This window comes from Rhinopithecus roxellana, chromosome 2, assembly GCF_007565055.1.
Source record: "Rhinopithecus roxellana isolate Shanxi Qingling chromosome 2, ASM756505v1, whole genome shotgun sequence".
In the NCBI taxonomy this organism is placed as follows: Eukaryota; Metazoa; Chordata; class Mammalia; order Primates; family Cercopithecidae; genus Rhinopithecus; species Rhinopithecus roxellana.
In genome coordinates this window covers 31,641,992-31,658,089 of record NC_044550.1, presented here as the reverse complement: position 1 = coordinate 31,658,089, position 16,098 = coordinate 31,641,992, and the positions used below count along the sequence as shown (strand labels likewise).

Genomic DNA, 16,098 nt, shown 5'->3' with positions numbered 1-16,098 from the left:
TGTTTTTTTTTTTTTTCTTGAGACGGAGCCTTGCTCTGTCACCCATGCTGGAGTGCAGTGGCACGATCTCGACTCACTGCAATTTCCACTTCCTCGGTTCAAGCTATTCTCCTGCCTCAGTAGCTGGGAATACAGGCGCCCGCCATCACGCCCGGCTAATTTTTTGTATTTTTAGTAGAGACGAGGTTTCACCGTGTTAGCCAGGATGGTCTCGATCTCCTGACCTCGTGCGACAGAGCGAGGTCACCTGGGCCACAGAGCGAGACTAAGTCTCAAAAAAAAAAAAAAAAAACCCAAATTCACTCAAAATAAATAAAAACAAGATGACAAGTCAATGGCACTGAAAACAGAAAATCAACAGAATAACTCAATAGGACAATAGCTGTTTCTTCATAAAGATCAACAAAATTGGTAACTATCAAGCCAGGCTAACAAAGAAAAAAAGAAATCACGCAAATTACTATAAGGTAAGTACAAAAATAATGGCAGTTTTTGCATTCTTGGAATTTGCTGTTTGATACTGGAATACCCTCTTAAATAAATGTGGTTATGTTATTCATCATTTTAATGGGCATTTCTTGCCTTTGTTTTTTTTGCTGATGACTTATTATTTATTTATTTTAGACTATGGAAATGATGTCAGACAAAAAGCAAATTCAAGCGACTTTCTTATTCAAGTTCAAAATGGGTCCTAAAGCAGGGAAGACAACTCACAACATCAATGCATTTGGCCCAGGAACTGCTAATTAATGTACAGCGCAGTGGTTCAGGAAGTTTTGCAAAGGAGGCCAGAGCCTTGAAGATGAGGAGCATAGTGGGAAGCCACCGGAAGTTGATAACGACCAATTGAGAGCAACCACTGAATTCAATCCTCTTACAGCTACACGAGAAGTTGGCGAAGAATTGAATGTCAACCATTCTATGGTCATCCGGCATTTGAAGTCAATTGGAAAGTCGAAAAAGCTTGATAAGTGGGTGCCTCATGAGCTGACCAAATATTTTAAAAATCATCCTTTTGAAGTGTTATCTTCTCTTATTCTATGAAACAACAATGAACCATTTCTTGATCAGATTGTGATATGCCACAAAAAGTGGATTTCATACAACAGCCAGCTCAGTGGTTGGACTGAGAAGAAGCTCCAAACCACTTCCCAAAGTCAAATTTGCACCAAAAAAAGGTCATGATCACTGTTTGGTGGTCAGCTGCCGGTCTTCTGATCCACTACAGTTTTTGAATCCTGGTGAAATCATTACATTTGAGAAGTATGCCAAGCTAATCGATGAGATGCACAGAAAACTGCAGCACCTGGAGCCGGCACTGGTCAACAGGAAGGGCCCAGTTCTCCACAATGCCTGACCACATGTCATACAACCAGGGCTTCAAAAGTTGAATAAACTGGGCTATGAAGTTTTGCCTCATCTGCCATATTCATCTGACCTCTTGCCAACCAATTACCACTTCTTTAAGCATCTTGACAACTTTTTGCAGGGAAAACACTTACACAACCAGCAGGTTGCAGAAAATGCTTTCCAAGAGTTCATCGAACCCTGAAAGCATGGAATAAACAAGTTTATTTCTCATTGGCAAAAATGTGTTCATTGTAATGGTTTCTTTTTTTTTTTTTTTTTTTTTTTTTTAGACAGAGTCTCACTCTGTTGCCCATGCCAGAGTGCAAAGGTACAATCTCGGCTCACTGCAACCTCTGCCTCCTGGGTTCAAGAGATTCTCCTGCCTCAGCCTCTTGAGTAGCTGGGATTACAGGCCCATGCCACCATGCCCGGCTAATTTTTGTGTTTTTAGTAGAGACGGGATTTCACCATGTTGATCAGGCTGGTCTCAAACTCCTGACCTCCTGATCCACCTGCCTCAGCCTCCCAAAGTGCTGGGATTACAGGTGTGAGCCACTGCACCCAGCCCATTGTAATGGGTTCTATTTTGATTAATAAAGATGTGTTGCAGCCTAGTTACAAAAATTTAAAATTCATGGTCCAAAACCACAATTACTTTTGCACCAACCTAATAATATAAGAATTAAAAGAGGCCTTTATATTAGAGAGCCCATGGATGATAAAATAATAAAGAAAATTACAATCTCCATAACCCACAAACTTGGTAACTTAGACCAACTGGATGAATTAAAAGACACAATCTATTAATACTAAAACACAGGAGAAATAGGTATCTAAATATATTTATATCTATTAATAAAATGGAATCAATACCTAATAACCTTACAGAAAACTTATATATTCCAAAAATCTGACATTCTGTCATGTTATTCTAACTGGTGGGATTTGGGGATTTCCATTTTGATAAGAACATAGGTGAATCGCACACAATTTTAGTTCTCATTGGTCAGGAAACCTATGTCCACTATAGGATACTACAGAGCGATGCGTTATGGAGAATTTAGGCAAGGTAATATGATTTTCAGAGTTAAAGGAAGACAACCTGTTTTATATACAGTAATTCCTCATAATATCATAGGGGATACCATATTTAAACTTTGGGGTATCCCCAGGGATGATTCTTATTTGAGCCACATGTGAATTTCAGACACGGAGGCTTCCCAACTTTGGTGGCTTTCAACAAATGTGGAAGTTAATTCACAAACTATTTTGTGGAGGCATAAAATTCAATGAGCACTCATTTAACCTTTTATTTTAAATATTATTTTTGTAAACTTTGCATTTCCAATTAGGTGAAATTTTAAACCTGTTTCAGTTCTTATCCACTTTTTTTTTTTTTTTTTTTTCCCCTGAGACGAAGTCTTGCCCTGTCACCCAGGCTGGAGTGCAGTGGTATGGTCTCAACTCACTGCAACCTCCGCCTTCCAGGTTCAAGCGATTCTCCTGCCTCAGCCTCCCAAGTAGCTGGGATTACAGATGCCTGCCACCACGTCCGGCTAATTTTTGTATTTTTAGTAGAGATGTGGCTTCCCCATGTTGGTCAGGCTGGTCTTGAACCCCTGACCTTGTGATCTGCCCACCTCGGCTTCCCAAGGTGCTCGGATTACAGGCCTGAGCCACTACGCCCGGCCTCTCCACTCTTTTTAGGCAGAGGAGAGTAAGGGTTGCTTTAAGTTAGGAGGGACTCCCATTTACCCAACCCATTTGTGTAAATTTCTTCCTTCAGAGTTCTTCAAATCAGCATCACCATTGTTAAAGGCCTCCCACATGGTAATAATTGTGCTACAGGGTTTTACGAACACAAAGTTTATGTTTGGCTGAATTAATCTCCTTGCTGTGGCACAAGGGGGCCATAGGTGTTTTCACCAATTATGAAGCGGGTTCACTGTGCAATGGCTACCAACTTTTCTGAGTACAATGAGACCAAACGCATTCATACATAAATTCCATGAACTGAATGTATTTACTTACAAATAGCAAACAAAAGACAACAGAAGTCTAGGATTCAATATGAACTGCTACCACAAGATCAGAAAGGCTACCCAGAGCAGATGGATGGAGTTTTGACTGTAAATGCTTCACTTGCACTACAACTGAGGGACACCAAAAAGCAGCCCACCTTGGGTTTTCTCCCGGGATGTGGTTTGCTGGACACAAGCATTAAAGGCCATTCTGTTTCGAGCAGGGACTATAAGAGCCTGGGCTGTTCTGACCAATGTCACCTGATTATCAGGATATTGCATTCCCAGCATATCATACAGTTATCTTGAGAACTACCAGTAAGAAAGGGAGGAAAATGGCCCTGCACCCTTAAAACTGAAAGGATCAGGATATTTGTTGTGACAGAGGCACAGACAGTAGCGACAGAGCGTTCTTGTGAGCCATCTACTAGTTCTTTTGACCTGAGCATGGCACCTGACTGCTTTTCTCTTTCCTTTCAATGGAAACTGTTTCAGAATATTTCGAATATTTTGAGTTTCTGCATCTATAGAGTTGCGGCACATGATCACTGGTAGTGTAGAATCTCTGCCTGGTTAAAGGAAAGAGTTCAGGAGCCCATCAACCCACATTGGAGGAGACCACCTAAGCCTCCAGGGAGTGCCACTCCATCTTCCTGGGGTTAGCTCCACATGCAGTAAGGCCATTATGTCTAAGGCCATCAAGACTTGCAGTACGAAGATTAGACTTTTGACATGCTGATAAGCAGCAGTGATAAGAAAAGCCCACACACTGGCTAGCAATTTTTCAATGAAAGCAACTGAGACGCTTCTTCATATGCTTCGGTAGGAGCTAATATCAAACTCTTTCTTCTCATTTTCTTTACTCATCAGTGCCTGAACCATGAGGCACCATAGATGTACACCTCATCAGGAGGGTGTATGGGACAGCAGCAAGGGGAGCAGCAGCACAAGAAACAAACAAGGCCACTACTTCTGCCTACATAATAACTATTGTCTTGGAGTGTACAATAATAAATAATGTTCACATGGCTGCCCTAAGCATACAGAGTTGGTGACCAGAGTAGATGCAGGGACTGCAGAGATACAGCCTGATTCTTGCTAATTAGGACTTAAGTGTTGGCTTATGTGCTGTGCTTTTGTTCATTAATAAGCCAGGGCCTCAAAACTGCCTGCTAAGCACAGGCCAAATGTCATGCTGGGGTGCAATTAAACATTCATGTCTAGGAGATGAGAGCATTTTAGTGTGGGAGAAGATGACAACACCTGAAGACCACAAAACACTGTGCAGACCAAAGGGAAGGCCCATCGTCAGCTCACGGTTCTGACCCAGGTGACTGCTGATGTGTTACGGAACCATCAGTCAACAGCAGGTAAGTCAAGTTGAGCTGGTGTCCTGCATGAGGGCTGGTCCATTCCATTTGTGCTGCCAATTGTTTCAATAGCGTCTCATGCACCCCACTGGTGAGGAAGGAATTAGCACCCTATGTTTACTGGCACTGTTAAACACATAACATCTATTACTAAACAGATAAGCCAGACATCAGTTATTAATTATGTATAGGAGGATGGTGTAAGCTACCACAGCAATGTCAATGGTACAATGACATAAAATAAGGGCCAGGATGTGCATTGGGTTTGACAACTAAAAATTCATCTATGACCTTAGTGAGTAGTTGCAGTGGACTGGTGAATATGAAAGCCACGTTGCAGTAGATTGAGGTATTAATGAAGGATAAGCATGTGAAGACAAAAAGTACAGATTATTTTTTCAAGAAGCCTGGCTATAAAGAGGAGAAGGATTGAGTAGGTTCTAGAAATGCCAACAGAATTTAAGTATCTTCATGTCTAATGGGAGAGACTTGATCATCTTCGCATCCCACCTCACCCAAATAAGCAAATAAATAAAAAAGAAAGAGGGGGTGATAAGAAACAGTAAATTCAGATTTCTCATGAATGGTTTACCATTCCATTGACACTGTCCTCGCAATAGTGAGTTTTCATGAAATCTGGTCATTTAAAAGTATGTGGCACTTTCCCCCTCTCGCTTGCTCCTGCTTTTGCCATGTGATGTGCCTGCTCTCCTTTGCCTTCTGCCATTATCGGAAGCTTCCTGAGGCCTCCCTAGAAGTACATGTCACCATGTTTCCTGTATAGCCTACACAATCATGAGCAAATTAAACCTTTTTTCTTTATAAATTACCCAGTCTCAGGTATTTCTTTATAGCAATGCAAAAACAACCTCATACATAAGTGTAACAATTAATAGGAGTAAAGAAAGTAATAGCAGGTAACTCTGTAATTGAGAAGGTATAAATTGAGGGAATTGTTTGAGGGTTTATTTCCTCTGTGAAGTAATGTGCAGGTTGTCTGCTGAGGGCAAGGGTAAAAGGCCACAGGAGGGTGATTAAAGGCACAGCCATTGTTGCAAATGTGGAGGAAGCTGATTGAAATACACAGAAGTCTTGCCAGGGAGTGCTGATAATTAGTCTAAGACTAGAAACCATGCATGCCTAATAGCACCTAGGTCAGTGCAGGAAAAAGTGAGGGAGTTTTAAAATTGGAAACAGGATATCAATTGAATAGAGAATTTAAATAAAACAGGAGGGGGCTTTAACTTGAGAGAAAATAGAGGCAACAACTGAGAAAATTTCTCTCCAAGCCAATAACTAATGTGCAGGAGAAAATAAAGGAGCTGAGAGCATGGAAAGCTGTGGTCAGAGTGGCATGTTAAATACAACAGAAGGAGCAGCTTTAATGATGACAGATCACAGGACACAGCCCTGGATGTAAGTGGATAAAGCATAAAAGAAGTAAAGGTCATTAGATATGAGGGGGTTAAGGAGCTGTGAAGCCAGACTGACAAATGGCTTATCCACATGGACTTTGAGGCACCCAGGATGAGGGCAGGACACAGATAATGGTGAGCCAAGTACCAGGATTTTCAGTGATAGATGGTAGATGATAATGCTAGAGGGAGTGGATGGCAGATAACAATGATGAAGTAGGCTGGACCACAGCCAAATGGGAGTGGTCTCAGAAAACAGTATTTTATTTTGAAAAAGGCAGAAACATAATGGTTTGGATGTGGCAGTAGGGAGCTACGATAATGCAAACCCATCTCTTTCTACCTGTGGTATGAGGGGCACAGGAGATGAACAACCTCCTATCTACATTGCTTGAAAGGGACTCATCATTTTGGGAATAAACACAGACTAAGAAGGAATCATAAATCCTTCATGCAAGATCATTCAATGGACACATGAATCTTCTAAAATGGCTGTTTTCTTAAGCTGTTTTGTTATTAATGAGAATTAGCAAGCCATACTCACCACTCTGTGTTAGACATTCTTCTGTACACTGCTGTACATTTATAATCTCTTTGAAAGAAAACCAACCAGTCATCCCAGATACAAAATCTAAAACCTAATTAAATAGGTCGTAATATTTCTAAAATTTAGAGGCTAATCATTAAAACAGAATGAAATAAGCTTTGTTGGCCAACTTTAGAATTCTTTCTCATTCCCCATTCACTGCTAGGGATTTGACAGTAACCTGAAGACTTTCCTGTTACCCCTTCTATCTGTCCCTCAAATCCTTCTCTCATATAGCTCTGTAGAGACCTCTATTTTTTGACATACAAAAAGCTAAGCAACTTGAGATCAAAAAATAGGACACACAAATTCTGAGATGATTAGAATATGCCTTAAAATGCTATTTCGCCATAAGGATATATAAAGAATAATACTCTACAAGCACACTCCCTTCTATTATACAATGGGGTAAAAGGATTTTTTGATCTCTAGAACATTATTCCTTTGAGATGAGATTTTAACACCCTACTGCCCTTGCTAATGATGTCGCTGGACTTCATGATAACAATATTCCTTTGGTTATCATGAATCAGCTGTGTCTTTTATGAGCTACTCTGAGACCTTTAGAAGGTCATTACACCTGAGAGAAGAAGGGTTGCCTGACTCACTCTTGGTAGTTCAAGGCAATAATTTTTGAGCAATCAGCATTCAAGCTGAGACCTGAAGCAGCAGAGGCATGGACATTCAGGGGACTGGGGACCGCAAGAAGTTTAATAGATCTAGATCTTGTAGTACACAGTAGGGAATGGAAAAAGCAACTGGAGATTTAAGTAGTGGCTTTGTAAACCATGCTAAGGATTGTGGTTTGTACTTTCCCTTGGAGGAATGGAATAGGGATCCACAGGAGTTTCTGCTGATTTCCACTTCTTCCAAACCACTCCGTGGGCGATGTTGACTGCAGAGCCCAGAGAAAGAGGGTATAGCTATAGCTCTACCTCCATAGCATCTGCATCCACATGCACACATATACTTAGTCCACTTAATGACCCCGAACTGCGATACTCAAGTCTTTTAATACTATCAAAATGGAAAAGAAAGGGCTGGGTCTGCCCTTAGCTGGTTGGCTCAATCATATCATCAGTAGGAAAGATCTGTAGGGAAATTGGCCCCTAAGTTCTGTATATTCTTTTCTAGATGGACTACAGATAAGTGATAAAAACTGAGGAGCTAGAGTCGGGGAGCTGGAGAAGGAAAAGTGTAATGTTAAAAATATAATCTGAGCATTAAGGAAAAAAACCAATGATGCCACTCTACAGCGATTACAGGATGTCCTACCTAATGTTAAATTATAACATTTTTAATTTAAATGTTATAAAACTGATATAAATTTAAGACTGAAAGTTTAACATGCTTATTTTGTTACCAGGCTTGTGTGAGAAGAAGGGTTGTTTGCTTTACATTGATCCTATTTGGATCCTTCTGTGAAGCTTAAAGTGGCCATGAGACACAGATGAGGTCATGGTGAAAATGGTAAGCCATTTTAGTTTCTTCCTGCCAACCTTCCTTCCTGAGTCAGGCACTTTCATTTCAATCGCTATGAGATCACATAGTGGAAAGATGTATTACCACTATCCTTAACAGGCAAATCCAAAGCATAGCCAGTCCCAAGTGGATCACTAGTGCAAATCATAAAATACCTAAGTAACTTTTAGGTGACTTTCTCATAAACATCAGAACAACATGAGTTTTCTTAACAAAATATCACAGTGGTTTGAGACCTAGGATGCTTCTAAAACATTGTTATTGCTCCCAGATTTCCTTTGTCAGAGAGTTAGGAGAGAAACAGAGGTTTAATGAGTATCTTTTATCTACAAGTTGTTCAGGTGGGTGCTTTATGGAATTTGTTCATAAAATATGCATGTCAGGTATTATTATTGTCTTCATTTTATTGATGAGAACACTGAGGCTCAGAGAGGTTGAGTAAGCAATCTGACGAAGATTCTGCGGAGTAAGTATGTTTAGTCAGCACTGAAGCCCAAGTCAATGGGTTTTGTTTCTAAAACACATATTTTTTTCACTCTACCACATTTCTATTTCAGTGACCAGATATACCTATTTTTCTGACCTAGAAAGAAAGATTGGATTCATTCTCCATAGGCTTCTGAGTTCACAAATCACCATAACCAGTCAACTACCTAAAAGACTGTTAGTCCTCAGCTTTAAACAAACTTTTCTACTTCCCTCCAAGTTGAAAGCATATTAGGTTGATTGCTCCCAAGCGATAAGGTTTTAATTCTCTAAAAAAAGAGAAAAAAATCACAATGTACCTAATTTTGAAAGTAAAGCTTAAATTACGAATATAAAGGACTTCCCATTATGACCTTTGTCCCCAGCTCATAAGTGTGTATGTGTGTTCTTTTTCGTTCCTTTTTTGACATTTAAAAAATTATTTATCTTTTAGAGATGGGGTCTGTTGCCCAGGCTGGAGTGGACTGGCATGATCACAACTCACTGCAATCTCCAACTCCTGGCTCAAGAGATCTTCCCGCCTTAGCCTCCCAAGTAGCTGGGACTACAGGCATGTGCCATTATACCTGGCTAATTTATTTTATTATAATTTTTAGAGTCAGGTTGTCGCTATGTTGCTTAGGCTAGCCTCAAACTGCTGGTTTCGAACTCCTGGCCTCAAGTGATTCTCCTGCCTCAGCCTCTCTAATAGCTGGGATTACAGGCAAGAAACACTGCACCAGGCAACTCTTTTTCTTTTTTAATGAAATAATAGAGTTAGTAAAAAATAGTTTGCTTTTTAAAGTGCTTACTTAATAAAATAAAAGGTGGGCAACTCGAAATAAAAAAATCAAACAATATCAAAAATATTCAAAAGATTTTTAAAAGTCAAAATATAAAATAATACCAAAATTTAAAAACCAGGATTCTATTCCCCAATGTTCTGTTCAAATCTGTTAGATTTATCTTCCCTTGACCCTAAGTAATATCTTGGGCAAGCCCTAGAGCTTCTTTCCTGACCCTTAGTTAATAAGATATTATCTGGTCACATTCAATCACAATAATAGACTCATTTTAGTAATAAACATCTTAAGACTAGTAATTAAAACTCTTTACTTCACACCAAGTTTCCTCCCCAAGCTTGGCCTGTCCCAGGTTGGCAGCGTGAAGTAGGGAAAGGAGAGATATGGTGACCTTTTCTTTGTACCTTACTAGCTACCCTCTATACCCTAACCACACATACATACTGAGCTGTGGCTTCTGACTCTACTGGGTTTGGGGATGAGAGGCAGTGAGAGTGAAATGAAGGAGTGGTTTTAGTTAATGGCACAGCTAAAACCGGATTTTGTTCTCTCTGCACATGGCAGATGTTTAAAGCTAATTCTTTCTTTTATGCAAGTTTTTATACTATCCAGCCTCATTTGTACCTCCTGAAATTTTGCTCGTGGCCTCTCACCATTCAGGATCAAGATAAAAATTAATGAGCACTTATTGCGTGTGATGCACTGTACAAAGTGCCAGGATATTTATCCAAACTCCTGACAATGCTAAACACAACGCAAAAAGACATATTAGAAAAAGAATCTTATTAACTAACTTTTCAACTACATTTCATCATAAAGTCTTACTTTATAAGATAATTGCTGCTCTGAAAAAGAGACAGGTCATGGTCTCATTTCCCAGATGTTATCTGACTTACGCTATAAATTATATTAGCTCCAACACAGTGTGCACTTTGAACTTAGAAAAGCAATCTTCAGATAGCATGCATTCTAATTCTTGAAATAAGTATGCCCACAAACTGTAGTTTAAAACAGAATAGGTATGCTTCTCATGTTTTAATTCAGTTGAATTTCAGAAGATCTCAGGAATGTACAGAATGAGAATTAATTAAGAATTAATAAGAATTCTTATTAATTAATAAGAATTAATTGCTTGACATAGAGTAGTCAGGTGATTTCCTGAACTTTAAACTTCCACATCACAGTATGGGGTTGGTTCTAAGATAAGAAATATAATAAATTCTTGCCCAAGCACAGACCTGAATCTCTAGTTGCCTGGAGGCTGACTCAACTGAAATCATGGCGCTTAATGGCACTTGGAAGGTAGACCGGAGTGAAAACTATGATAAGTTCATGGAAAAAATGGGTAAAGATCTTATTTCTTTGTGGCTTATTCTTTGTTTTCTTACAAACATTTTTCTTTCTAACTCCTAAATCTCTAGGAGATTACAGATAGCTTACGGATGACTCCTAATGTGGTAGTAAGGATCCAGAAGATGTTCAGAAGAGGGAAACCATATTCTCACTTCTTACATTAGGAAGAATCCACTATCTCACTAATGGAAGAAAAGATTCTTTGAGTGCTGTCCTCCGAAACACACCAAAAAGATCCAGATATGTTTCCTTCACTCTTTAACTGAACAATGACTTTTTTGTTGTTTACAGTAAGAAAATGGCAGCGTGTAATGATAACTTCCAGATTTGAAAATGTTAAATTCTAGGAGATGGAAAAGCAAAGACCATATAAGAAAGTAATGGGAAAAAGTTCTCTTAAAATTTATAGCTCTGAATAAGTTAGATTTAATTCTCATTTCTTCTAACTTACAAAAGTTTTGGAATAATCTTGAGAAGCTATGTATTTTCTTCAGGGAGGCTTAATTTAACTGATTTATAAATGGATACCAATACTCTGGCAGCCCATATACTACACAAGACAGGCAAACAAATTTGTGTCATTCCCCTAAAAGAAAAATCTGCATCAATTATAGCTTACAGTTTAGGAATTCTAAGTTTAAATTTATAAAATTTGTAGATTCTTACAGTGATTTTGGCTATAACATTTGCTAATTTTCTCATTTTTGTGTCAGTCAGAAATGCCACAAGAAACAAAGAGAATTATAAAGTTCAAAATTTTAAAGCCACTATGAAAAACAAAGGGGCATTGAAGAAAAAAGAATACTGTATATGTAGAATTAAATATGTGCTTCCTCATAAATATATGAATATACATTTTAATCCTTCATTTGATATTTCTAGAACTTGATTTACTTAACACTGAAATGAACAGTTTGTTAATCTTATTAAAGTTGTTCAGCTCTAAGATTCTATAATTCTGTACGGTACTTAATTTTTCTCAAGTTTTTGAAAAACAACTTTAATCAGTCCTCTTGATCTGATTGAAACTGAACTTCTATAGAAGCAATCTGAATGCTCTTGTGCAAAGGCAATGCTACCGAGTTTTCTTCCCACCCTCAAAATAAACAAAACACAACTTGGAAAAATAAATGCTTCCTATGGGATTTGACTTTATTTTCTCCATTGTCTTACCTTTTGCAGGTGTTAATTTAGTGAAAAGGAAGCTTGCAGCTCATGACAATTTGAAGCTGACAATTACACAAGAAGGAAATAAATTCACAGTCAAAGAATCAAGCACTTTTCGAAAGATTGAAGTTGTTTTTGAACTTGGTGTCACCTTTAATTACAACCTAGCAGACGGAACTGAACTCAGTGTAAGAATTTTTTTTTATGAGCAATGCATTCTTGATTTTTCTACCCAATATTAAAATGATCTCTGCTCTATTTCATTGGTTGGTTTAATTAATGCAGGTCTCCTTTATTTACTGAAGAAGCCAATGAAGTTTGTCTATGTTATATATTACACAAATTGGCAGGGTTATTTAAGTATTATGCTTTTATTTTTATACGCATCTGTGAAGAATCTGAATTGAACAATAAGAATTAGAAAAAATATCTTTTGAATGACTGAGTATAGACTTATTCATAAAAAAATTAAAATTGTTTTTAAACAGTACAGCAACAGAAGCTTTTAGAGTTAATATGTAACTTAACTGTAATAGCAATTTAATATGTTGAAATAATAAAAGAAATGAACAAATGAACAAATGAGTGAGTTACCAAACGGCAAGCTTTGATGTAGTGCAGGTCATTGAGAGTGTACCTTTTCATGTTTAAGATAACACATTTTAGGAAGTCATCATTTTCAACAAATTTTTTAAAAACTTTTTTAGCCTCGACATTTTTCTATTTAAATTACGTATGTTTGTAATGACAATTTAACTACTGAATGTTTTATCAGTTATGCCTTTCTTTAATTAGTTCCACAATCACACAAATTAAAACAAGCACAGAGTTGTTAACCTCTCCCTGAAACTTATTAACTATGTTAATAAGTTAACCACGACTATATTTCTGGATATGTTAACATGAAAGATTCAGAAAGAAGCCCTGCTCATCTGCCTTAAAACTCAGCATATGGAAATTATTTAAGAGAACAAGCATAATGGTTATCAACACATACTCTATAGCCCAATGGTCTAGGTTCAATCCTGACTGTGACTTTAGGTGAATCACTGGGCCATTTTACAGTCTCCTCTTCTGTAAAGTAGGATAATAGTATCAATTTCATAGGGTCATCATGAAGATTAAATGAAAAAGTGTGTCTACAGAACTCAGAACAGTGCCTGACATGTGTAAGACCCTAATAAATGCCATTATTGTTATTATTATTATTATTATGTAGGGGACCTGGAGCCTTGAGGGAAATAAACTTATTGGAAAATTCAAACGGACAGACAATGGAAATGAACTGAATACTGTACGAGAAATTATAGGCGATGAACTAGTCCAGGTGAGTTGTAACATTTATAGCTATTTTCAAAAGGCAAAAATTACTACAAAACAATAATTTTTGTCACTGCTGAGCTAGATCTTCAGTAAACAGACTTCTTTTCTCATAAATCTTACTGATTTTAAAAATATTGTATAGCTATTTTCTGATGCCTACTTACTAAAGAGAACTTATATAAGTCAAATGATCAATGCCTATTTTAACCGAAAATGTAAATGACTACAAACCAACAAGTGTTTTGAAATGGCTGTATCCTATATCTGTATAAAATCTTGCTATCAAGTACAAGAAAAAATAGTATAAACTCATACTCATATTATATGAACATATATAATAGAAAAATAGTATAAACTCATATAGTATAAAACTATAATAATACCAATATTTTTCTTAATTTAGATGTAAATCTTAAAGATAAATTCTTCTGTTTGTTAACACCTTTCAGACTTACGTATATGAAGGAGTAGAGGCCAAGAGGATCTTTAAAAAGGATTGAACATTATTCTTGGAGCACAGCCCAAAATACAAATTGGACAGAAGATCTATATTGTATCAGAACTGTTTCTTTCACCCCATCAAGTATAAGGTTACTGACTGATTGGTCCTTTTATAAACATTGGTATACTTCCATTCGTGCCAAAGCAAAATAAGTAAAAGCTAATTAGGATTTAATTTGTTTTATATTCTCTAAGACATATTTACTAAAAGAATTTGTGACATTTTAAAAAACAAAAATAAATACTGTGTCCATGTTGCTTTACATGTAGCCTTGCCTTTTAAAACAAAAAGTATGTGAATATGAATTGACAGATTGTTTTGGTAGAGAGAGGGTCTTCCTCTGTCCTTCAGGCTGGAATGTAGTGGAGAGATCATAGCTCGCTGTAACCTCAAACTCTTGGACTCATGTAATCTTCCTGCCTCAGCCTTCTGAGCAGCTAGGGCTATGGGTACACTTCACCATGCCCAGCTAATTTTTGTTTTCTTTTCTTTTTATTTATTTTTTTTAGAGATGGGGTCTTGCTATATTGCCCAGGCTGGTCTTGAATCCCTTGCCTCAAGTGATCCTCCTGCCTCAGTCTATCAAGTTGCTTTTTTTCTTTACATTTGATAAACTGAAAACATAGGATGCATATGACTCTTTAACATCTTGCACTGGTTGTGAATACTTTTCTGGCACTGGTTGGAAGTAATACCTATTATTACAAAAATAATATATGCTCAACCAGAAAACTTAGAAATAAGAAATGCAAATGTAAAACAAGTATTTCCATAACTCATAATCCAGAGATAATTGCCATTCTGATTTTAACAGATATCCTCCCAGTCCTCTTCCCTGGGGATAGATATTTCCCAATACATACCACTTTGAATAGGATGACAGGAAATAAATGATGTACTAATTCAAATTAAATTATTGTATTACATTTTTCTACACATCAGTGATTCCCAGGCTTGGCTGAAAATCAGGATCATCTAAGAAACTTAAACAATTTCTGCATTCTTAATCTCCACTGTTATTCTATTCTATCAGAATCGCTAACAGAACCAAGAATTCTAGAAAATGTCCTGGTGATTCTGATGCAGCCTGTCCACTAACTAGTTTTTGAGAACAATGGAGATACCAGTTATCAATGTTATTTTTAACCACCCCCCTTCTTTTTTGTTGTTGTGGTGGTTTTCTTCACATAAACACATACATTGTCAATTTTCCAGGGCTCAAAAAGTTTCCTTTTATACATATTTTCACATGACATACTATTTCATGTGCTTTATGTAATTGTATTTTAGCAGGCTATATATTAGGGGATGGAGAGAGGGGTCAAATTTTTCAGCATTTGCAGCTGCAACTCTGGACTTTTGACAAATTCTTTTTGACACTGATGCAGATAACGGTTTAACATTTACATAGTTCTTACTACTTGCCCCACACTGTTCTAAGCAGTGTATACATATGACACATACATTAAAATGTAGGAAGAAAAATGTTTGAGTACCTGATGAAAATGAATAGATTAGAGAGTGTGTAATCTTTGAAAGTTGATACTGTGTGTTCTCCTTATAAGTGGGAGCTAAATAATGTATACACATGGACACACCAGAGTGTAGAATAATAGACGCTGGAGACTTGGAAGAGTTGTAGGGTTGACCGGGGGCCGGGGTGAGGGATGAGGACTTATTTAATGGGTACAATGTACATTATTCAGGGGGCGATGGTTACAGCCCAGACTTTACCACTATGCAATATATCCATGTCACAAAACTATACTTGTACTCCTCAAATTTATATAAAAAACACCTTAAATCTATGTTCATTTTATAATTTCATAAAAATCTTCACATAAGAAATAGTAATTATTCAGATTTTCACATGCTTCTCTTCATAAAAGCTCAATATGCTTCTATCCCTCTAATCTTATGTGTCTACCATATATGAATCAGGAAAAGGTAGGTATTAATCTCACTGGAGAGAGACAAAGGCACAAAGAAGTTTATTATCTTGTCTAATATTGTACAAAGTCCATGATGAACAGAAAAATTAAATGTAGGTCTTGACTTTCAGCCTAGATCATTATTATCTATGCTATTACTCAGCCTATTATAAACAAAAATATATTAAGAAAAAAAATGTGCTTAATTCCTCAGTGGCACCCAAGAATAGCACTCTAAATGAGTCAGGTCAGACTGTAAAATAACGGTGTTCAGTGATTAGACACTTATCTATTTCTAGTCTCACTGCAGGCTTACTTTTTTCACCATTT

General features: G+C 37.3%; 1 protein-coding gene and 1 long non-coding RNA gene across 2 annotated transcripts in view; one reads left to right on the top strand and one right to left on the bottom strand.

Annotated features, from left to right (window-relative positions):
- Positions 1-16,098, bottom strand: part of LOC115892882 — a 50,424-nt gene that overhangs the window by 17,737 nt on the left and 16,589 nt on the right. The window lies entirely within an intron of this gene.
- On the top strand, positions 10,712-15,645 carry FABP2 (fatty acid binding protein 2). Its single transcript, XM_010364867.2, has 4 exons — positions 10,712-10,837; positions 12,028-12,200; positions 13,232-13,339; positions 13,785-15,645. Exons 1-4 carry the CDS (start codon positions 10,771-10,773, stop codon positions 13,833-13,835), a joined length of 399 nt encoding a protein of 132 aa, XP_010363169.1. The 5' UTR covers positions 10,712-10,770; the 3' UTR covers positions 13,836-15,645.